The sequence below is a fragment of the Pollicipes pollicipes genome, unplaced genomic scaffold (genome assembly GCF_011947565.3).
Source record: "Pollicipes pollicipes isolate AB1234 unplaced genomic scaffold, Ppol_2.1 Scaffold_2555;HRSCAF=2994_pilon_pilon_pilon, whole genome shotgun sequence".
Classification (NCBI taxonomy): Eukaryota; Metazoa; Arthropoda; class Thecostraca; order Pollicipedomorpha; family Pollicipedidae; genus Pollicipes; species Pollicipes pollicipes.
The window spans coordinates 8145012-8167286 of NW_023596136.1; the positions used below are offsets into that span (position 1 = coordinate 8145012).

The window sequence follows — 22275 nt, forward strand, 5'->3', positions numbered from 1 at the left end:
CTCGCTGATAAACTGACCTGCCGCCCATTCAACGGCGTAATGCTGTCGAATAGGTGCATTGCTCCGCAAAGCATGTACTTTGCAGGCAAGTCCGGCGAGAACACTGGATATAACAAATTCAAGCACGTAGAGCACGCGACACTTCATTCCCGCGATGCCGTATTCCAGCCCAGCGGGCTGGTGGAGGCACCAAGACGCCCTTGGCGGAGCGCAGGCCCCCTCCGGCCAGCGGCGTACGAGGCGCGGCACAAGCCCCATCGTGGTGGCATCTGTTTGTACTGGGCGCGTGCTGGCAGGGCGCGGCGTCTCAGAGCACAGCACTAGACGTTGCTGCAGGCGCGTCCCTCCTCGTCGGTGAAGTCGCCCTGGCTGGCGGGCGTCGAGCCGTCCTGCAGCGGCGTGTACTGGTCGGCCGAGGGGGCCGCCACGCCGCACGAGCTGTCGCTGATATTGAGCACGCCCGATCGTGAACTCCTGGATTGGGAAGGGCAGTGCGTCAGTCGTTGCTTTACGGGCCGAAGAGGGGGGGGGGGGGGGGGAGCGGGCGCGTGCGGCCGGCCGGCCGCTGCGGGCTCACGAGCGGGTCCCGCGCGCGTCGTACCACGCCAGGTCATAACGCCAGGTCATAAAGTCGCCTGACGAGCGTGTCACGGATGGAGCCCGACACGGCACGGCCACAGCGCGTCGCACATGCCAGTGGAGCGAGCACGGCATCGACTGGCTTATGGTGGCCGTGACGGCAAACGACTGCCAGTTCCGCAGCGGAATTCGGTAATGCCCATTCGCTTGCGTAACACGCGTAATGACTCAGGTGGTAATCATCGGTCTCCTGGCAACGGAGGCAATATGCCACTGGTGATGACGTCACTTCCTTTGACAAATTGGCCTTGACGGTGCACAGCCTTGTGACATGGCACCATTGCGCTGCCAATGACGTCAAGTACAGACACTTTATCCACTCTTGAAATTGCCTCTTTGATTTAGCGGCTTTTCATTTTGTGTTCTTCTTTGATTTAGAGCCCTAAGTAAGTCACTGATAAAATGGTAGAGTGGTGGAATGGACACACTCAGATGACTAACGGTGGACTCGGGTGGACCAGATAGCTGCAAGGGTAAACGACTTGTAACAGTAGCTGTTAGCTTACAAACATCAATGTAACTCATCTGTCAGCCATTGTTGCCAGCGATGGATGTAGGTGTGATAACGCAGTGTTGTCTATTTATTATCGTCCAAGTTCTCCCTTTATAACTTGCCATGCCAGGTTATCCTATTCGACTATCAAAGCACAATGTGCGATATCACCTTCTTAATACATGACTCCACCCTCATACGATCTGTCAGATAAAGGTAACAAAGGACGTCACAGACATATCATAATAGCGCAGACCCTGTAAGAACCCTGACCTCAAAACATTCACCCCATCTATGGTGTCGGATCCGCCCCAGTTCATCGCTGTAGGCGTCTGTGAAATTTCACCGCCGTTGATGTGAGTGATGTATGAAGTCAGGGAAGAGAAAAAACGTACCAAAATGGTTCGGTTAACGAGTGAACCCGAAACACAAGTCAGTTGCGCGCATTTTTGTGTTATTGGTAGCTTCTAACAGCTCATACTAATGAGACTATAGTTCTATACGTCATTTCATGTGATTCATGTTAAACGATGCGTGCCTAAACTCTAATCCCTTATTTATTCTGGATTAGTCGCGGACAATTCACAAGCATTCACACCCAACCTAAATGTAATGAATTTTGGCGCCGAAAACGTGTCATATTTCAGTCCAGTCAAGTATCGGCCGCGCACAAAGGACGGTGGATTTCGTACTAATTTAAAACAACCCGAGATATGCCCTAGAATGCTCCTTCAGAAAACTGCGCTTGGAATCGCTTCTGTTCGGTGTGCGCAGCTCGCATCTTGATGGCTTATGTAAATCGGTAGTTAAAAGGCTCTTTGGTTAAGGACTCCAATAGTGAAGAAAACAAACGCAAAAATTGTGACTAAAATTTTATCTTCCCACATGACAACAACGTTAATGTTATATCATGGCGCCATCTCAGCGCCCTAAAGCTGTTCCATGATTTGTGCCGCACAATGATAGCATTCACGGGAAACGTCACGCTAAAACAATGGAACTCATTATACGCAATTGAGCTTGAACCACATCCTCAGCGCATGACAAATTGCCGCGAAGAGATAGATGTACCTGTAACAGCGAAGACACCTAAGAATGTCTGGTGACAGTTCTATGACGAAGGTAAATACGCCTGGTGAAAATCATTCTTAAACCGCGGACATGTGTCGCCTTGGAGGAGGTAAGTAGACCGGCGGTAAGGCGGCGTATGATACAATACCACCAATCAGGCTCGGGCCCCGCATTACCCCACCCACGCTCATCGCAGAGGATTCAGACGGGTGCACCGCCACCACAGGCCGGGTGTGACTAACAGACGCACTCCTGTCTGACAGATCAATCCATACGCAAGGTTTGTTTGTTCACTTTGGTTTTGAACAGAGCCTTTTTGGCTAATGAGGACCACTTCAAGGCTATGGGATGAACTTATGGCCATGAACACTGTCGAGACATACCCCGCACATGAACCCCTGTGCGGGGTATGTGCTCGGTGCTCTGACGGGCCCGCGCCATCAGGGCTCACCTTAGCCCACTCGTGACTGGCGCATGTAGCTGTCCCGGATGAACGGGGCGTCGCAAAACTATAGGATGAAGCGAGAAAGGAGAAAGGGCCTGTCAGGGCACAACCGTACCAACGCACACCAATACACTTCACTCCAATGGCCGTTCAGGTAAGACCAATGTTTGCGTCCTCGTACGTCACTGACCTCTTCTTCAGGCTGAACATGTTCTTGATGGCGCGTAGTGAGACTCGCCGCTTCTCGGCCTTCGCCGCCTTGTCGACGCTGTGGTCACGTGATTTGGGCGCAGTCGACTGCTCCGCTCCGACAACGCTGGCCGACCGTCCCCTGGGTAGCGTCCGGCTCCCCTGCAACGTGCAGTGAGCACTCATAAGGTCAGAACAGGCCCCGCTCCGCTGTCACTCACGGTACTATAAAACAATCAGAGGACAGGCACATTTCCGGCGGAATGAGGAAATATATTCACATGTGAGTAAATCATGTTTTCCAACCCATCCTCAGTGGTTATACGACGAAGTTCCACTTTCCTTAACACGCGCCCGGGTGGCCGGCTAGAAATCCTTCGCTCGGGTGGGGGTGAGGGATCAATTTGACCCGCCCCCCGAGATCTCGGGAACTAAGAAAGCCAGAGACACCAAAGTAACGCACCAGATATATTACGTTTGTCTTGACCTTGATCGCCGCGTGACCAATGGAATGTCCGAATTTTGATGACTCATGACGTCATAGATGCCTGGCTAACTCTGAAACAGTCTGCACGAAATCATCTGCACATCTCTGCGGGCACGTAGCTCAGAGACTACAGGAGCTACGTCTTAGACGGGCAGGGCTGTGAACTGCATTGAATGATCTTCAAGATAGTTTTTTAGTTCAAAATCCGATGCAGATGTGTAACACTCCCTTTTCCAGACTGATTATGCTCGCTGGTCGACCAACGGCTCACAGTGGTACAGTTTTAGTTGGTCGTGAACAGCATGAATCTGGTTACTGCCACCAAGGTGGGCGAGGCATTTCCGCGCAGCTGTATCATCATTGCTGTTTACGGCGGCTCTTCTGGCGTGCGCGGTTTACTGGTAAGAAAAGTCACTCTGTTCCCACAATACCTAGAACTGATGAATGTCTCACCCTGCGTTTTTCCGAAGATTGACTTCGCTCAGAGATCGGCGCGTCGCACAGGCTAGGCTCACTCAGCGCCACCTCTTCATACTCTAGCCTGTGCAAAACCTCGCTAGATGTCTCTACGTGCAGGTTGTGAACAGACTTCGCGTGCATTTTGCGGCCACGTTCATGCGGTGGCGGCGCCGGCAGGTGGCAGCACGCGTCGCGCAGGCACGTCTCGGAGCGAGCCGCCGTCAACTGACTACGGCGTCGGTGCTTGATGTGCGGCAGCGACTGGCAGTCGTACTGGCGGTGGCGGCGTGCCTTCTGCGCGGCCGTGCGGCCACCGTAGCCGCCCCAGCCGGACGCTTCCTCGCTGCTCTGCGTCTGGCTGCTGCTTGACGAGCCCGTTCGGTCGATACCGAGCAGCAGGCGGCCGGCGGCGGAGTCGGCCGCCGCTGACCGGTATGCCGGCTTCGATTTGGAGCGGCGGCGCAGTGCCGCCCTCTCACCCGGTCCAACGCGACTCTGGCGGCCCGTCTTGGCACTCTCGTAGGTGGCGCTCTTGTGCGACTGTTTCGACAATCTGACGATGGCATCGTGAGCTCGTCAAATTAGCGCCAACGCTCTCAAGCTAGTTAAGACACGAACACAGGTTGGTTTAAGCAGAAACGTTTGGCTCATTTCGTGGAGAATTAGGACACAAATAATGAAAAACTTTATTTTATCACCGATTCATGCTGCGCGTACATAAGAGGGACTGAGCGTTCCCAGAGAAAAAAAGAGCATCAAATATGTGATCATCTCCATATCCCACATAAAGCAATCTTTAACTGTAGACAGCAAAAGGCGAGCGGAGCACAGTCCTTGTTAACGATCCTTCGCCATTAGTGCGCTGCACATACAATATGCTCAGAACACCACCACAACACTGCCACGTGACGCCAGGCCGTGACGCGCTGTCTGCGCCCGAGCCACACCAGACAGTGAAGGCTGCTCACCTGCCGTCCAGCTCCCGCGAGCTCATGTGCACGGCCACCAGCTGGAACGAGTGCTCCATCGAATCGTTGAGGCGCGCCAGGAACTGTTTGAGCGCGTCGAGCACGGCCTGCAGCGAGTCGTGGTCGCCGTGCGCAGGCGGCGTGTGCCGCAGCAGCTGCTTCAGCAGGAGGACGTAGCGCGGCACCCGCTGCACGGGCGACAGCAGGAAGGCCCCCAGGTCCAGGCCGTTGCAGCTAGGGTGCTGCAGTCGGCTCTGGCGGCATCAGACTCCGTTGGAGACGCTAACACTGATCTATGCCGAGGGATGAGGACTTTGACAGCCCTTCGAGATACTTCCGGTTGATCTTTGACGCTGAGAACACTGAGAGGCTCAGGCCGCACAGAAATTTATGAAGTTACCCTCTACGGTAAAAGTATGAAGGCAGAGTGCGCCAGAGCCTTTGAGTTGATGGTGCACAGCCGTCGGCTGCGTTTGGATTTTTGGCGTGCATTGTTCTGCTGAGATCGCGTGATGGCTCGATTCCGACAATTGACCAAATCACCCGTCTTGGCGTCAACACCGTAACGGCCCACCTTCAGAAACTTGGTGAACTCGCTGGACGTGCGGCAAAGCTTGTAAAATATCTTCAGCACCTCCGGGAAGTCGTTCACGTAAGAAGTGTACATTCGAAGGACATCCAACTCCCCTCGGTTGATAAACCTGAAAAAGTCAGCTCATACAGCGCCTCTACACAAGCAATGCGATGCTGTTTCTTACAGACGCATGCTAATCTAAGCTAGCGTGGAAAAAGTGGATTGCAGTAGTCGCACTCCTTGTGACATACAAATTTGTTGCATTGTAATATTTCTCCTGACACCAATTAAACAAACGATAGATCTTTTAAGCGCTATCATAAGCCAAGCAGGTCGACTTGCCCGCTTCTATCATAAAACTGGCACTCGGCGCTGAAAGGTAGATGGCGTTACCACAAGCAGGGCAACTCGAGCGAAAACCGAGCGCATGCCAGTTACTTGTAGAGAATGTGGCCGACGTGTGGCCGCCAGTGCCAGGCCTCCAGACGCTCCTCCAGCGTGTGCAGCAGACGGCAGTGCTTCTCGTACAGCCCGCCGATCTCGTCCGGAAACAGCGTGCTGAAACACAGCCAGCGACGTTGGACGAGGCATCCGAGTCAGAGCAGCGGCGCTGAACGGAGGCGCCGCCCTGACATGACCCCGGCCCGGGCAGCAAAGCAGCAGAGGATTAGCAGCTCCGCGGCTGCCACCATCTGGCATCCGTACACCCAGCTGGTGTCATGTGTGAGCAATTGTGGCCGTGTATCTGAGTGTCAGGTGTTGTATACCAGCGACTGCTCCGACTTCCCACGATGTCATGGCGTGGTTGCCAGGTGGCGTAAGGCAAGGAATCGCCACTTATTATGAATTTACCTCCAGATGTGGAAAAACAAGCAATTAAAGGGACTGGTAGTGCGTCCCAGTTACTGTCCTGTAAGCTATGCCGACATCTCATGTGCGCGACCTGAAGCCAGACGCTTTCGTTTGACGCCCCTTGTGCTGATCTGACAGACCGTGCGCTCTGCAGACATCCTGTGTGTCCGTCTGACGTCATATGCACCCTATGACGCCATTTGTGTCCCGATGGCGTCACGCTTGCCTGGCCGGCGTCCGGCGCCTGCAGTGGGCTCACCTGAGCTCGCTGCTGGTGAGGACGCTGCTGGCCGCTAACGGCTCGGCGAACGTGTCCTGCAGGGTCCATAGGGTGCCGCAGTAGCGTCGCTCTGTCTCCACCAGCTCGCGCACCACCTTCAGCCGCTCCGACTCGTCCGGCACCGGCGCGCTGGCAGACTTGACCTGTGGACACGGCGGCCGGGGGCGGTCAGAGGCTCACACATGTCCTGTGGACACGGCGGCCGGCGACGGTCAGAGGCTCACACATGTCCTGTGGACACGGCGGCCGGGGGCGGTCAGAGGCACATGCATCCCCGGCAGCATGGTCATGCATAGTTGTGAGCGGTATAAGTATGCGTATATGCGCACTCATGCTGAACAGTACCTACAGTGCTGCCAGTGGCATACACATTGTCGCCACCATACGCACGTTGTCTCTAGTTAGCAGCGCACACAAGCAAGCAGTGTGGTAACGCTCGTACGTGTGCAAGCGTGCACCTAGTGCTCACGCACCCACGCGACAGCTTCCGTACACAACTAACGAGTTGTAGCGTGACCTCGGCGGCAGGCACGCCACCATGAACTCCCCATTGGCGGTCAGGTCAAACGGCAGAGGGATAAGTCGCCTTTGGTGCGCACAAGACCGACTGTTTTCAACTGGTGGGCTCAAAAATGAGGTTTGCGTGAGGGTGAAGCCTTACCTGACCCTCGCTGTCACTCTCGCTCAGCTCATCCAGCTCCAAGTCGCACTGCTTGGAGAGAGACGTGCTAAGGGTGAAGGACTTGCTGACGGCCATTGTCAACGACGAGTCCGACTCGTAACCATTGGCTTCTGTGAACGAGTTAAGTTACAAAGTCGCGTAACATGAAAATGCACGCGTCCTGGCGACTTCAGATATGACGTGGAACTATGCTGACGCTTATGACATAATGCTTACCCTTTTCTTAAAGCGTGTTTTTGTGTTCAAAACAGCCGTGCATTGCGTTCTTGTTCGGCCTTGTTTATAAACACGTGGTGAAGTTAAAACGTTTCTTTATATTCAACAACACGTGCGTTGTAAACAAACGCTCTCACGCGTAGAGCACCAGAACTCCGAGGACGCCGCTTTTCCGGTGATCGGCTCTCGGCTGCCGCCACCAGCTGCGGCCAACCGCTCACCTCTGCCCAGGCCGTTGACGTACTCCTGGACCATGGTGGAGACGAGCGGCCGGTCTGGCAGCGAGCCGCTCTCCGGATCGGAGGGCCCGTACGAGCGCGCCTTGTGCAGCACGTGACCCACGCCCGAGTCCGTACTGTGGCAGCCGCTGGGCGTCCGCGACGGGAAGTGCAGCTGCGGCTGGTGCAGCCGCTGCCTGCCAACAACGGCAGCGTTCGGTATGAGCGCTGGAGTTCAGCCCTGTTCGTCCAGATGATGAATGGTATTCACGGTGAGTTACCAGTCATTTTCTATCGGGAGTATGATTTTGAAGATCGCTTCCCGATCGGTAGAAATAACGACTTAGATTAGCAAAAGCCGTGCATTCCTTGCTATCTAAAGAGTTAGCATCTACCTTATTTGGTCGGACACGCTGCCTGTTTTGCACAGTTCGTCTAGCAGTATGTCTCGCTCGTACAGCAACTGCTGCAGCTGCTGCCTCGTCTGCTCTTGACCCTCCTGCAGCTGCTGCAGCATTGAGGTCGCCGTTCCCAGCTCCACCTGGCCGCGTCATAAGTTACGTCAATCGCCAACAGATGGCAAGTGTTACCAGTTGTACGGTTGACGACCAGCGCCGTCCCGGTTTTGTGTGCGGTTATTGACGCCAGGATGGGCACGATCGTGGGTTCTTCAGCAAGACAAACTCCGTTTCTTCTGATTGTTCCTGGTTTCAAACATAAAACAACAATGCGACTGGAACAGAGGGCACACCAGTACAACTGTTCTGAAGGCTATTGATCCACACATATTTTTAGCACGCCTGACGCGCGAACACAGCTCCAGGTTATGAAACGAGCGTCTGCTGGGTCTTAGTTTTCCTGTAGTTGCCGAGTGGTTAGTACCTTTGGTTCCCACATAGTGACCCGGGTTCGAACCCCGGTCGCGCCATGCACCATGAGGGCTGATACGGTCGGGCTAATGCCCTGCAGCCATTAGTGATCCATAAAAAGGGCGCGACGACATGAGCCGCATTCAAGCGTGATGATTTTCAACACCCATCGCCGTTGCACAGGTTATGCTGTTTTATCTCATCTCCAGTCCGGTCACGATGGAAATGTTTTGGAGAACAGGAGCCCAATGTATTCCGGGTGCATTTTTGCGTGCAAGTACGCACTATACTTGGGTCATTTTTGTGGACCATTGCAGCAGCGGTGCGTCGATTGCCGCTGTCTTGGTTAGCTGCATATAGGGGATAGGTTAGCGGCGTGGCAAAGCTGCGACAAGTCAGCCATCTCTATTCTAATTTGAGCACAACATGGTAAGGATTACACTTCACAATTTGTTCTCATCATGTCACCTGCTTTTTGACACACGTTTGACGCGCTTCAAAAACCGCCTGTGCGAGCAGACCTTCAGTACGTGTGCTGCGCATGTCACCCAACATTGTATACCCTAAGCCCGGACTTTGTGAGATTAGCCACTGCTCGTCATGATGTAGTGCTGTTCAAAAATGTGCGTTTTTGACCACTGATGGTACCATGTCGCAAAGATTAGCGTGCCTGCGTGGGCCAGCCTTACTGACGTCATTGGTAGGGCGCTAACTTGCGGGTGTGCAGGGTGACTCACAAAGGTATGCAGCAGCGACATTTCTAGCGCAGGTGGGTGGTAAATGCGCACGGCTCTTCACCCAGTCACACTTGAAGGCCCTGGCGCATCAGCAAGAAGGACGGGCTGAACTAATTCAACATCATATTAATATGTCTCGTGCTGTTCATTGAAGTGAACGGCTGGGAGAATCCCACTGAGATCGGAGAAGGGACATGGATTCTCGACTCATAAGTAAGTTAGCATTAGGCGCGTAGGCATTGCGTCGGGAGCAGTGCCCTGAGAGACCTCGCCACCGCTCATTTTCTACCTGGCTGCACGGCTCGGGCTGCGCTGCTGTGAGCGTCGGCTCAGGCGAGTCAGCGGTGAGCAGCGCCGGTCGGTAAGCGTACCTGCAGCTGGCTGATGAGCAGCTGGACATGTGGAGCAGCGCTGGCCGCCTCGGCCGCCGCGGACGCCTCCTGCGCCGGCTGGGAGGAGGCCGTCAGCTGCTCCAGCGCTCCGGTGAAGGAGGCCTTCATCTCGAGCACGGCTGCCTGGACCTGGTGGCAGCGGCGGCCGTCAGCCTCCCGCCGGGCAGACGACACCCGGCCGGACGAGGCCGTCGGCACAGACACGGCCAATGTAGACCAGCAGGTGTAACAAATTCAAGCTAAGGCACCTGATTAATTAAGGCTAATTCAAATGATTGTTACAGACTATAAAACCAGCCGACCGGCTTGTAATTGAACAAATGACATCTAGTCTTTGCAAGGGTTCATTATGACAAAACGACGACGTATCGAGGTTAATACGTACAGAATTGTAACATGGCCAGACCTTTAAAGTGTGCAATCAAGCTTTCTCTGCTGCATGATTGGTGAAAGTATGTAAGCATGATGCATTTCATTACTGGCTTGCCTGGAGGGCAGTCATCATTTAATGATGGCGCAAAGTCCTTGAAAGCCGTCCCAAGCAGTGAACCAAAGGTACACGGATAATTTGCGGTGCGTTACCTTCATTTTTATGAAAGCAGCATTAGCTTGCTGTGCGCGTGACCCACCAAATACGCACCAAACTAATAACTGCGCAGTGCCTTGTTCACTGAACCCTCTAGCAGCGCTTGTCGGCTTTTCCTCATCTCGCTTCCCCTCGAATTCTCCCCAGGGGGCGCAGCGCGAAAGCCGCTGGACAAAACTGATCACAAATAAATCAGCACTTGTCGGAGTGCGTCGAATAGCGTTCAGTGCGGTGGTGGCGCCCGCCTTCACGGTCCAGCAGTGCCAGATCCGAGATCCTACATTCCGGCGGCCCGGAGATGTAGGTCTCCGGCTGACGGGTCCGGGTCGAATTATTGACTTGGGTCGGCTTTGCCGCAGGTGTGCCCCCTGGAGTCGTCAGACCGGCGCCATTACGGCCGCCGAATCCCACACACGCATGTCGGGATAGGACGGCACCGGCCGCAGCCAGCCAGTGAAGCGCTGAGGTTCATCGGGAGAGCAGGCGTGTGCAAGCACAAGACCTCCAACCCACAAAAAACATCCAAAATGGCGTACCACATCGATGGTAGTCGTGCCGTTTGTCCTGTACAATGCTCGACGTCGATGAATGTGTAGCTTGAGGGTAAGAGCAACTTTGTCGCCGGCTGTGGTCTCGGTCAACCCAAAAGTGCGGTGAACAAATTTGCTATTGATGCCTCCGAAATCACTTCGATTTCTCAGATGTCTCAACATCGCGGTCTTGATAACTGGCACAACATTCGAAGAATCAGTGGGAGCGGGAACGTATGGGTATATACCTTAGTAGGCCAGATGGAAAGTGTTCATAGTGCTAATGCTAGCGCCCAAAATAGCTTACCTTCGTCGGGCATCCATTCATAACCCTGAGGCCTCTGTGTCATCAAAATTTCATATTATACGTCAATCACAAAAGCTATTCTTAAGCTTCGTAACCTTTGGGCTTAACGATTAAGGCATATCATCAACAATCATTAAGGCATATCATTAAGGCATATCATTAACACTGAGCCGGTCACGCTGACCACTGTAATTTCTGGAGTCAGTTTGTCCGACCGTGCGAAAATGAGCTAAAGGAAGACTTGCGAGAGCTATGCCGATACTACTGCACCTGTAAAGCGGCATCGGAGCCAAACAAGGTGTAATAACCAATCATCGCACGGACAAAGTGGGATCGGCGACTCAAGTCGCGTACTTGGGAGCTGTGTTCCTTCTCCGCTTCGTTGAAAACCGGAAACAGCTCGTCCGAATCTTGCAGTAAACAAGCAAAAGGCTCACAAAATTAGCCACGGTAGTTGCATAAGAGTGCAATCAACGACAAAGGAAACAGCAGTCGCTGTTCTGAAATCATCTGAGTATTTTCACATTTTACGAAGAGGTGCTCGGCGATAAACCTATTTTGTGTCTATTTGAGAGGAAAATGGGAGCCAAGATGGGCGATAAGCCATGCGATGTTTCAAACATAGCCTGCTCTGTGAATATATTGCTCCTGGTTTCTCCAAACTTGAAATGTGCTTGATGACAATGCCGATGACTTTGCTGTGAAAAGGCATCTTCCAGCTATCTTCTATAAACTATGCAGACAATGTGCTCCTACTTCACAGAAGTGACGGAACGTCGTAGACACTATCTAGGTAACCGACCCCCTTGATGGCTCTTGCCTTTTGAAGATTGCACGGTTGAAGGCAATGGCAGGAAACTCAGCGCCGTCATACCAGCGTCTGACGAGTTACAGCCTGTCGCTCTCTCATCGAATGTGTGGTTCCGTGTTCGAAAGTGGAAACAACTTGGTGGCCCCGCCGGCTACGCAAGCTGCCGTAATGCTAAAAATGCATCGATCACTAAGTATTCCTGGTTCGCTAGTGCGCTGGAATGTAAGATAATTTACTTCGTGCTGTAGTAAATTCACGGAATATATGCACTTCAACTGACAGCCAGGAATCTATTATTGTTTCGAGGCCCTTTGTCGATGAGATGTCTGAAGATTTTCTGCAGGATTTCTACGAACTCTGCAGCATAGCTATTGATACCAAGTGTTAAAAACTCGTGGACAATTGGCCTAAATACGTGCGACACATGGGCTGTTTGTCAGCTTTAAGTTCGGCCACAGGTTCGCCATCGGTCACATAGCCGTGCGACACACAGCTAGTCTTTTAGCCTCAGGTTCACCATCGGTTAGACAGCCACGCGACAGACCGTCTTGATCTCTAACTGAGTGTCAGGGGGTCGATGTAGAACCGCTCGTGCAACGCGCGGTCCATGTGCCAAATTGTCTGCGTGCCAGCGGTCTGCGCGTCGGACAGCCAGTTTGTCAGCCGAGCTGCGTGTCGAACCATCTGTGTGCCAGCTGTTTCTTGTGTCATGCAGCCTGTGGACCAGGCAGTCTGTGTGCCTGCTGGTCCGTGTGTCAGGCAGACTATGCGTCCGTCATTGCCATCTGACGGTTTGTGTGTCAGTCAGCCTGTGAAGTGTGCGGTCTGTGCGTCAGACGGTGCGTGTGGTAGTCGGTCGGACGGTGTGTGTCAGGAGTCAGGAGCTTCGGACGGTGTGTGTCAGGGGTCATGTCTCTGTCAGAGGACGTGTCAGACGATCTGTGTCGGACCGCATCAGAGAGGGAGTTAATCGGGCTGCCTCACTGTCAAGACAGTCGGTGACAGTGCGTCAGGCTCGTCGGCGGCTGCATCTCGTAGCAGTCTGTGCTAGACGGCCTCGGTGCCGGACGGCCTCCTTGTCGATGGCCTCTGTGTCAGACGGCCTCCGTGTCAGACAGCCTCCGTGTCAGAAAAATCCGTGTTGGAGAGCCTCTGTGTCAGACAGCCTCTGTAACCGACAGACTCTGTGTCAGACGGCCTCCGTTTTAGATGGCCTCTGTGTCAGACAGCCTCCGTATCAGACAGACTCTGTGTCAGACGGCCTCCGTGTCAGACAGCCTTCGTGTCGGACGGCCTCCATGTCAGCCCGGTGCGTGTCTGAGGGCGGCGAGCGCTGTCGGTGCCGAGCTGTTGCCGCCGGCCGCTATGTAGGTCAGCAGCGGCCCGCTCTGTCCGATCCGGAGATGCTGCGCGGCCGCCTGCCGCCCGCCGGTCGGCGTCTGATCCGGATCAGCCGTCCGCCCAGTGATGAGCTGGGCCGGCGGCGTCACCCAGGCGGCGCCGGGCCCTGGATGGTTCGGCAGGACGAGAAGAGACGGATAGCAGAGAGTGTGCGGGGGAGGGGCGGTCCACGGGGGTAACCGTCCCGTGCTTGTTTGGCGTCAGTAATCACGCATCACGTTTTGTTGCGTCCTTGTATTACTGGTGCCGGCGCCCCAGCCCTCGCAGCGGCAACGGCTAACAACGGGGATATCGCACCCCAGCCCTTCCGGTCAATAGCCGGAGCACCGCCGTCCCCTGACCCTCCTGGCGCCGCAGGACGCCACATGGCCGGGGTCCCAACAACAGGGGCTAATAACCGGAGCATCGCATGCCCGAAGCCCCAGCGACAGCGGTCAACAGACGCCGGACGCCAGCCCCCGGCCCTGCCGGCGACAGCGGCTAACAGCCGGGACCCTGTACCGTTGCATGGTGCGCGTCACACGCGCGCCGCCGCAGCCGAACACCAGTGTGGCGCGAGTGCGGCGCGGCCGTTACGTGCCACGCACGGCCGCGCCGCCGACCGGAACAGCGCGTGTTATGACGTCACGCCCCTGGCCGAGGCGGGGCTGGCTCTGCTGGGTGGGGGGCTGTGACACGAACTCTCTGCATGCCATGCGGGGTTTGTGGCACTGACTTTCTGCCGCAGTTAGGGTGTGAGGCCCAAGCTTTCCCCTGCTGTGTGGAGCTGAAGGGCGCTGTGCTGGGCGTGGCTGAGGCAGCGCGGAGAATGTTCTGCGATGGCTGGCATGCGGTCATGATTCCGCAGTATCCGGCACTGCAGGGGACCGGTAAAAACCAATGCCGTCTGCAAAGAGAGTGCCGAGCGAAGTCGCAGAGGCGGCCCAGCGATGAAAGTGGCCGATTAGATAGCATGCTGTGGATTGTTGCTCGTGACTTCCGCATTCATCTCCCGCTATGTGTTCCGGTGCAACGTTGCGCTCCGTTGTTGCTGTGCTTTCCATATTATGCATGCGATAGAGTGAGGCGGTGGGGATAAGTATGCCGCAGCCGCCACTCAACCCACATAAATCCAACATCAAGCGATGATGGTTGGTGGGTCATGCAGGAATCATATTTTTGAAACAAAAGCTCACCAGATTGGGAATCATGGCAGACGTCTTTTTACCTGCTAAACACACTTTGCGAATATTGAATGTTATGATCTGGTCTGGGGCTGTAGCTGCACCCGCTGGCGGTTCGGTTGCCGTAGTCGCGGTTAACATTGCAGTGCAAGCAAGGCTACACAGTCAAACAATGTGTGGGAGCCTCCTGGAGCGAATGATAATGCGCACGGCACCACAGTAACCGCGGTTGCACAGCAATGGGAGGCCAACAAGTGGCTGGGAGAGGCCACGGCTCCCAGCGCGCGGCAAGTTTCAAGGACAGTGCCCGCAAGCTTGCGTTTTAGTGCACGGCTTAATTTACGCCGATTCGTTCCGAGTCCCTTTATTCTTCAAGCTAAGCTACGGCGATTCATGTGAATTTCGGCAGTAAGGAATGTCATCAGGGTCAAAGTGTAGGACGCTCACGAGCCCCTCGGCGAGGATCACACTTGGCTGCGGTTTAACATGACAGTACACCGAACCCACGTATCTGGATACGCCATGCTGCGCAGTAATTGGACCTCCATGCTCCTAGAGAGTGGGAGCACAGAGTACAATGGCCACTTGGCAGAGCTTTTCATGGCAGATTCGAGCCGGCTGTGAGCGCAGCGAGACCCGGCCACAGCCGCAGTGACCGCGCGTCCGCCCCGGCACAGCGCTAACCGGTAGAAAGTCGGTTCTGTACCGATAACCTCTGACACCCAGCCGCGCCCCGGCCTGAACAGCGGCCCGGCCACATCCATTCAGTGCAATAAAGTGCACTCATTGTCGATCTGCGGCGACGAGGTGGCCTATGAGGAAGGGAGGACACAATGTCGGCGGGAGGGGAACGCTTCGGGCTGCGGCGGCGAGGCGGGAAGCGGCGCCCGTGTCTGTCTCGGAGCAGCTGGTCGGCGTCCCTGACCCCCGGTGACCGCGCGTGCACTCTGGTGTAACGATGAGATGTTAAGTCAGGATAACGATGCCAAGTCCGTTGCAACGGGCAATGCTGCATGTAACAAACAGCAGCTGACTTCCCTGAGGGCTCGGCATGATTGTAAGGCACCCGTCTTCGGTAGGCATCACAACTTTTGGATGGTCGGGTTAGCTGATGATTCGGAGGTAAGGTCACCTGCACCAGGGCATTGTCCGTATCTGTACCGCCAGTCGTGGACAATGTCCGGATGCATGCTGATGACGCGGGTTAGTACCTTATCCTTGACACAACATCGTTGGTACCATTTTGTTGGCACCATATCCCTGCATCACATGCAAAGTGTCAGCTGATACTGTGTCACGTCAGATGGAACAAACCTGTCACGTCAGGCGGAAAGGACCTGTCCAGCCTAATGGTGGCATCGGGTGGTAATGACCCGATACGACCGATGGGGCCAGACCTGCCCGGTCAAGTCGTTTCCACCTGATGTCCCTTCTCAAGATGTCAGGTCTACTCCACCTGCCCCGCGACGCCGGCACGCTGCCACGTCCTGTCCTAGATCGATGCGCCATGCGACTTGTGTCCGTCGGTCGCCATGGCAACGGCGGCCGATAGCAGCCGGCCGGCCGCCGACAGCGGGGCGAGCTTCAACACCCGGTCAGGTCATGGGTCACGGGAACTGTGGCAGGGCCGACCGGGCCGAGAGTGAACCACGACCCGCGGAGAAACTGGGTTAGCCTACCGCAGATTTAGCTCGGCGAGCTTCGATGGCTTACGAGCCCGCCCGCCGTGGGTGCGTCTGTTTTACGTTGCTTTCGGGATGTTTGAGGCCGGGTCGCTGCGCTCGGTCCGCTCGTGAATTATCGGACTGAAGCGACAAACAGGATGCGCGGGGGTGCACCAATTTACTTTCACTAGGTTTCGTAGCCCCTGATCCGATCCTGTGGCAGTATGACTTATGAGGTGCAGCCTCGGTGTTCGATCAGGTAGTGGTGTAATACCTAATCAGAAACCGTGTGAGGTCGATCAGATCGTGATGTGTGTCTTATCAGGTCATGGTGTGGCGATGTCTGATCAGGCCATGGTGTGGTGATGTCTGATCAGTTCATGTGTGGATGTCTGACCAGGTCATGGTGTGGTGATGTATGGTCAGGTCGTGGTGTGGTGATGTCTGATCAGGCCATAGTGTGGTAATATCTGATCAGACCATGGTGCGGTGATGTTTGATCAGGCCATGGTGTGGTGATCAGGTCATCACCATCAGTCACCATCGCCATCGTCACCATCAAGTGTCGTCGTGCTTGTGACATTTGGCCGTGACATTGTGTGATGTGTGATGGCTTCGTTGTTCGATGAGTTCTTGTACACTCACTCGCTCGCATCAACCTCCACGGTCATCGAAGTGCGCCAATGAAGTCATGTACAGACTGAGCAGGTCACGACCAGCGTTAGTCGTGTATGAGATTGTAACAGTAGCGCTGGAAACTGCAAGCAAGTCACATAGCCTCCCCATGGTGATTTCTTAAACTTCGTAGACTTGGGCACTTCAGACGGGTTTATATTAGCACAGAGCTGTGTACATCGCACACGTGGAGCTCAGATGCGCCATATTGCGGCACCACGGTACCGGAGCCCATACTGAATCTGTGGCGACGGTACCGCGTGGGATTGGTGATGCGGGGATGCTTCCCTGATCAGGACCAGGGGCTGCCTCTCTGCGCTGAGTACGCTCGCCACTCGATAGCCAACAAAGATGCATGGCTGAGCGGACCAGCTTGTAACAAAGGCACTCGCGTAAGCCGCTGTTTTAACATGCGCATATGTGAGTGTGGACGGCCAGGGATACTTTCACTCTCCACCAGCCGTGGGTACCGTAGAGCGGCGCAGTGCTAAACACGGGGGTGAATGCATAAACGGCTAATTTAATGATGCCACGCGTCTCGAGATTATTTGAATATCACTTTCGTTCTCTCAGAAAATGTTCTTAACGCAAGCTGCAGGAGTTGATATTTATGTCATCCTCGCTCACGGTTTCCACTTCATCGATACACACCTTATGCACTGCCTTCTTCCGCGTCCGACAGCAGCTTTCTGCCACCAACTTCCGATCAATCCACCGTCTGATCACTCTCGTCTCGTCCCGACGAGAGTGGTCGAAGGAAAGTCCGTCCCCGAATCGAAACGAAAATCCGGAATGGCACGCTCTCCCTCGCGTGCCACCGCAGGCCGGCGGGGTTAGCAAAGCCCGCTCCGCACAGCTTTTACCTCTGGAGGCCTCTCCTTCCCAGCCAGCCCCTCGGGCGACCTTCACACCCGGCCCTCCCTCAGGCGGCGCTCAGGGTGGGGACCTGTCGCCGCGCCACGGCGTCGCAGCGGGAGACCGGGGACACGCCGCAGGACGGCGCGCGCCTCGCTGGACCGCTCCCGTTACGCTCGCCCCTGGCCGCCCGGTACACCGGAACGGAGATTAACGAGCGGGTGTCGGCCGGCGCCCTGAGCCGCCGGCCATCCCCGGCCTGCCCAGAGCGCGGCTGTAGCCGAACGGAATGTAGATGGTGCTTTCATTTTACGCCATGAGGTGCCTCTGGTGTAGAGAGCTGATCTGCCAGTGGAGCAGCGGTAGCAAACGACACTTTCATCCCGTCTCATTTGACATCAGCCGGTCTGGCGAGGGGCGAACAGAGGGGGGCGTTATCTTTTAGATCTGAAACGTAGTTCACCTCCGCGCGCGTGGTTACGTATGTTCAGAGAACTTTCACTGCCATTGGTCTCAACGGCTGAGATCAAAGGCAGATGTCCGGGAAAAATCCCGCCGACATTTGGATCGAATGCAGTGCAAGTGCAGGTCAACAATGCGTGGTGGTGTTGCTCAGCAAAATGAGTTGGGGGCTCAGCCGGTGAGATGACTTAATCCACCTCTCCCCACCCCTCCCCCCCCCGCCCAAATACTCTAAAAACGGGCACATCCCCGACTTTGGTTCACCTTCTTCTTAAAGTAGTGGAGTTGGTGACTCTAATTCCCATTGACTAGAAAACTACACCCCAAGCGATACGTTCAGCATAAGCATCATAGCATAATGGCGCCGTAGTGCAGACAATTAAAGCAACTTGCGCTGAACATGGGTGCAACAAGGAGACATCAAACGCTCGCATAGTCATCACTACACTGCACTGCACAGCACTAGGACCAACTGAACCTTTTTTCCTAGGACCAGCTCTCGTGGACGCACGCTAGGTGGTGAACCGGGGACCCGCACAGCCTCCGCACGAGACACAGGAGCCGCGCCGGCTCCAGCCGTCCCAGACTGGTCCAGTGCGCCGCTCGCGGGACCGACAGCCATGTCGGCCGGCTGGAGGAGGAGTGGGTCACGTGACCAGGTGGGTGCGTCAGGCGGTGAGCGTCGCTGCGGAGGCCGCGCCGTACCGTTAGTGGAGCGGCCGGACCGAGCGGACGTCTGGCAGGCATCTGCCTGATTATCCGTACACTGGATCTACCTTATCACGGCCGGACCGAGCGGACGTTTGGCAGGCATCTGCCTGATTATCCGTACACTGGATCTACCTTATCACGGCCGGACCGAGCGGACGCCTGGCAGGAGTCTGCCTGATTATCCGTACGCTGGATCTACCTTATCACGGCCGGACTTGATTGGCTCGATCACAGGTGGACTGGATCCGCCTGATTGAAGTCGGACTGAGTCTGCCTGATCACGAGTGGACTGGATCCACCCGATCACGGGCGGACTGGATCTATCCGATCACGAGTGGGCTGGATTTGCCTGATCACGGGTGAATTGGATCTACCTGGCCAAAACGAGACTGGACCTGCCCGATTATGAACAGGCTGGATCTGTCTGATCAGGGGCGGGCTGGACCTGCCTAAGCTGTGTTGGGCCGAACACGAGTGGACTGGGAGGGATTTACTTGACAAAGGGGCTGGGAACGGTCTGCCTGGCCATGAATGAAGCGCAACACTGCGCCACTAGTCTGCTCTTGCGCGTTCGCCCATACGAAAGTGCCGTGCTCTGGCGGGAACGCCATGAATGGGTGAGCCCGTCCATCCCGCGGGCCGAACCAGGTGCGCCAGGTCACGGCCAAGAGGGACGCTGTGAGGCGGGCCCAGGGCCAGCCATAGCTCAGACCATGACATCCACGAGAACGCAACAACAGACGGATCGAGAGAGGCTTTCGGCTCGTGTCTTGAAGCATCTGCAATGCGCCTCGATCTCATCGCATGCATAACCATATTAGTACTTATATTTGAAATGTACCCAGTTATCAATGCCGTGCTCTCCATGCAGCCAGAAAACGTCGACATAATGATTTACACCTATTTTTCACCACACTGCCACCAAAATAAGTTTTGTCGCGCATTCTGATGTACTGAACATAATGCTGACGCTGCATGACCAAGAGGCAGCGATTGTCAGCGCCATCTATTGAGATGGACTGATGAGAGGCTGCGCGGCCATCTGACCAACCTGGCGGCCTACGCCACCGTGCAGGTTTTGTTATTCATGTAACGGTAACATTCTGAAAGATTGTGCATGTCCCTGGCGGCAGCAACGAAAGTATTGAGAGAGCAATGCTATTCTGAATGCTAGTAGCGTATGAAACACATCACAGGGGATCAATCTGCCTTTGTGGCGCTCAAGAGTTATTAAAGAGCATGGCAATCTGCTTTTCCTTGACATTGAGAGCGACAGACGTGTTCTGCAAGTTGCAGGATCAGGCTTTTTATGTTGTGAAATCACATGTCAGTTGCGCCTAGTCATGATCGTTTCACGTCGCCAGGTCATGTGGAAGAGATCCACGGTGCAACAGCATAAGCCATGCGACCTATTTTGCTGGCTTGCGCAACGCTACGCGACGCAAATAAATATAGCGACCATCACACCGACAGGTGCGGTTTCGGCCGGCGCACATCGGCCTGCAAACACAACGTTGCACAGGCCAAATAGTGTCGCGCCGGGTTTTGTTTTGCATGACCGGCTTTGCAAGTAGAGCTGTTAACAGCTCCACATCCTAGTTAGCAGCGATCGTCGGTCTCGTCCTGCTTGAGCCGCCAAACGTTCAGACCATTCGCATGATCTCGGCGCGCTGAACATACTTGGCGCTGCATAGCGTGCTGACGAGAGAGGCGCGGGCACCCAGCTGGCTTTTCAAGGTGACTGGAAGGCACCCACGCGCGAGTAGGAGCTTACTCCTGCCCACGTGCTTCTACGAGTCAAGAGCAGGCGAGATCAGCAAGCGCTAAGTGCGAAGAAACTCCGCGACGTTGTGGATCGCTGTCATTCTGTCAATGGCCTTCCACGCTGTCGGGTCCCCACGGCAACGAACCTCACGAGATGCCGATCCATAATGTATTATTACGCCAGCGCGCGGTGCCGGGAATCGATCCAATAAACCAGCATCCGTCGATCTTCCACTCAATTAAGCCAGACGGCTACCAAGCTTGCTTCCAATAGATTAGCCATATGGCCTGGCGTGACAAACACTCTCTCGTAATGAATTCCAGGTGCGATTCGCTCAACTGCATTATCCATTCAGGCCGCGGGCGCGCTCTATCTGCCAACGATCTGTAACCGTTTCACATCGGACAACTGGCTGCATACCGTGAGGTTGTCCCCTCCTCAATATGCGTCCTGCGTGTTTTGAACACGCGTTTCATTTGCATCTCATCTTTATCAGCTCTACGGCAGAGCTCTTTTGACATTCACTGAGCGAGAAGCGCATCCCAGGCAGCCAAATAGGAGACTCGCAATACGATTGCCGTGCCCGATGGGTAGGGCGACCTGGATTATCATTGGTGCTACATAACAGTTGTGTGCATATGTTTTCTGCAAGATGAGTGGAAAGTTGACTGCATCCGCCTGTGCCGACAACCAACAGTAAGGCGCTGAAGAGATAGCGCCCCTCAGCTTTGTTAGGAAACAGGAGACACAAATATGCTGGATGAAGAACCGAACTATGACCTGGCTATCAGCTTCTTGCAGGTTTCTGCAGTCTGAACCCGATAGCAATTTTGACGTGGCCTACCAGCTGATGGCGGCACGCACAGAAATCGCACCATGCGGCTGTGGCTGCTTCGGCAAACGTGCTGTGTATTGCATGCAAGTAATTTGATTTTGTCATGTTTGGTTTACCTCCATAGAAATATGCATATGTTGCCTCTTTTTAATTCGATTGAGAATTGCCACGCTTATGCTCCTTGCCATCTCTTGCTTTTTGCGCAACAGTGTCTATGCTACGATTATATATATATATATATATATATATATATATATATATATATATATATATATATCTGATATATATATATATACAGATATATATATATATATCTGATATATATATATATACAGATATATATATATATATACAGATATATATATATATATATATATATATATATATATATATATATATATATATATATATATATATATATACCTATGAAATCTTGTACGAATAAACATTAGCTCTCTACACAGCATCAGAAAGGTTGACCTTATGTTAGAAACGCAGCAATTACAACTACGGGGCACATTCAAATCTATGCACAACACTCCCTGTCGCCTCCCACTGGCTATCGCCCCGACCATGCAGCGCTGCACCGAGGGAGCCGACGCGGCAGGGTTATGGTGCAGAGCCTCGTGCCCTGTGAGATGGGTGGCATCATGCTAGCCGATGGTCCGAAAGACTAACGGACTGTCCTGACATACTGGCTGCGACTGACTGGTAAACTACCCTGACACACTGGCATACAATCTATGCATGTGGAGAGAGAGAGAGAGAGAGAGAGAGAAGAGAGAGAGAGAGAGAGAGAGAGAGAAGAGAGAGAGAGAGAGAGAGAGAAGAGAGAGAGAGAGAGATAGAGAGAGAGAGAGAGAGAGAGAGAGAGAGAGGAGAGGAGAGAGAGAAGAGAGAGAAGAGAGAGAAGAGAGAGGAGAGAGAGGAGAGAGAGAG

General features: G+C 54.3%; 1 protein-coding gene across 2 annotated transcripts in view; it reads right to left on the reverse strand.

Moving 5' to 3' along the window:
• Window positions 1–209: 209 nt before the first annotated feature.
• The window catches only part of LOC119112901 (uncharacterized), a 37634-nt gene continuing 15568 nt past the window's right edge, over window positions 210–22275 (reverse strand). For both annotated transcript variants that reach the window (XM_037237217.1, XM_037237210.1), the window contains 11 exons: window positions 9551–9700; window positions 7969–8114; window positions 7577–7770; window positions 7119–7249; window positions 6437–6600; window positions 5764–5883; window positions 5326–5452; window positions 4752–5005; window positions 3778–4336; window positions 2839–2999; window positions 210–474 (listed from right to left, as the gene is read on the reverse strand). In XM_037237217.1, the coding sequence (XP_037093112.1) occupies window positions 321–474; window positions 2839–2999; window positions 3778–4336; window positions 4752–5005; window positions 5326–5452; window positions 5764–5883; window positions 6437–6600; window positions 7119–7249; window positions 7577–7770; window positions 7969–8114; window positions 9551–9700 (2160 nt within the window). In that variant the 3' untranslated portion in view covers window positions 210–320. The remainder of the gene's footprint in view (window positions 475–2838; window positions 3000–3777; window positions 4337–4751; window positions 5006–5325; window positions 5453–5763; window positions 5884–6436; window positions 6601–7118; window positions 7250–7576; window positions 7771–7968; window positions 8115–9550; window positions 9701–22275) is intronic.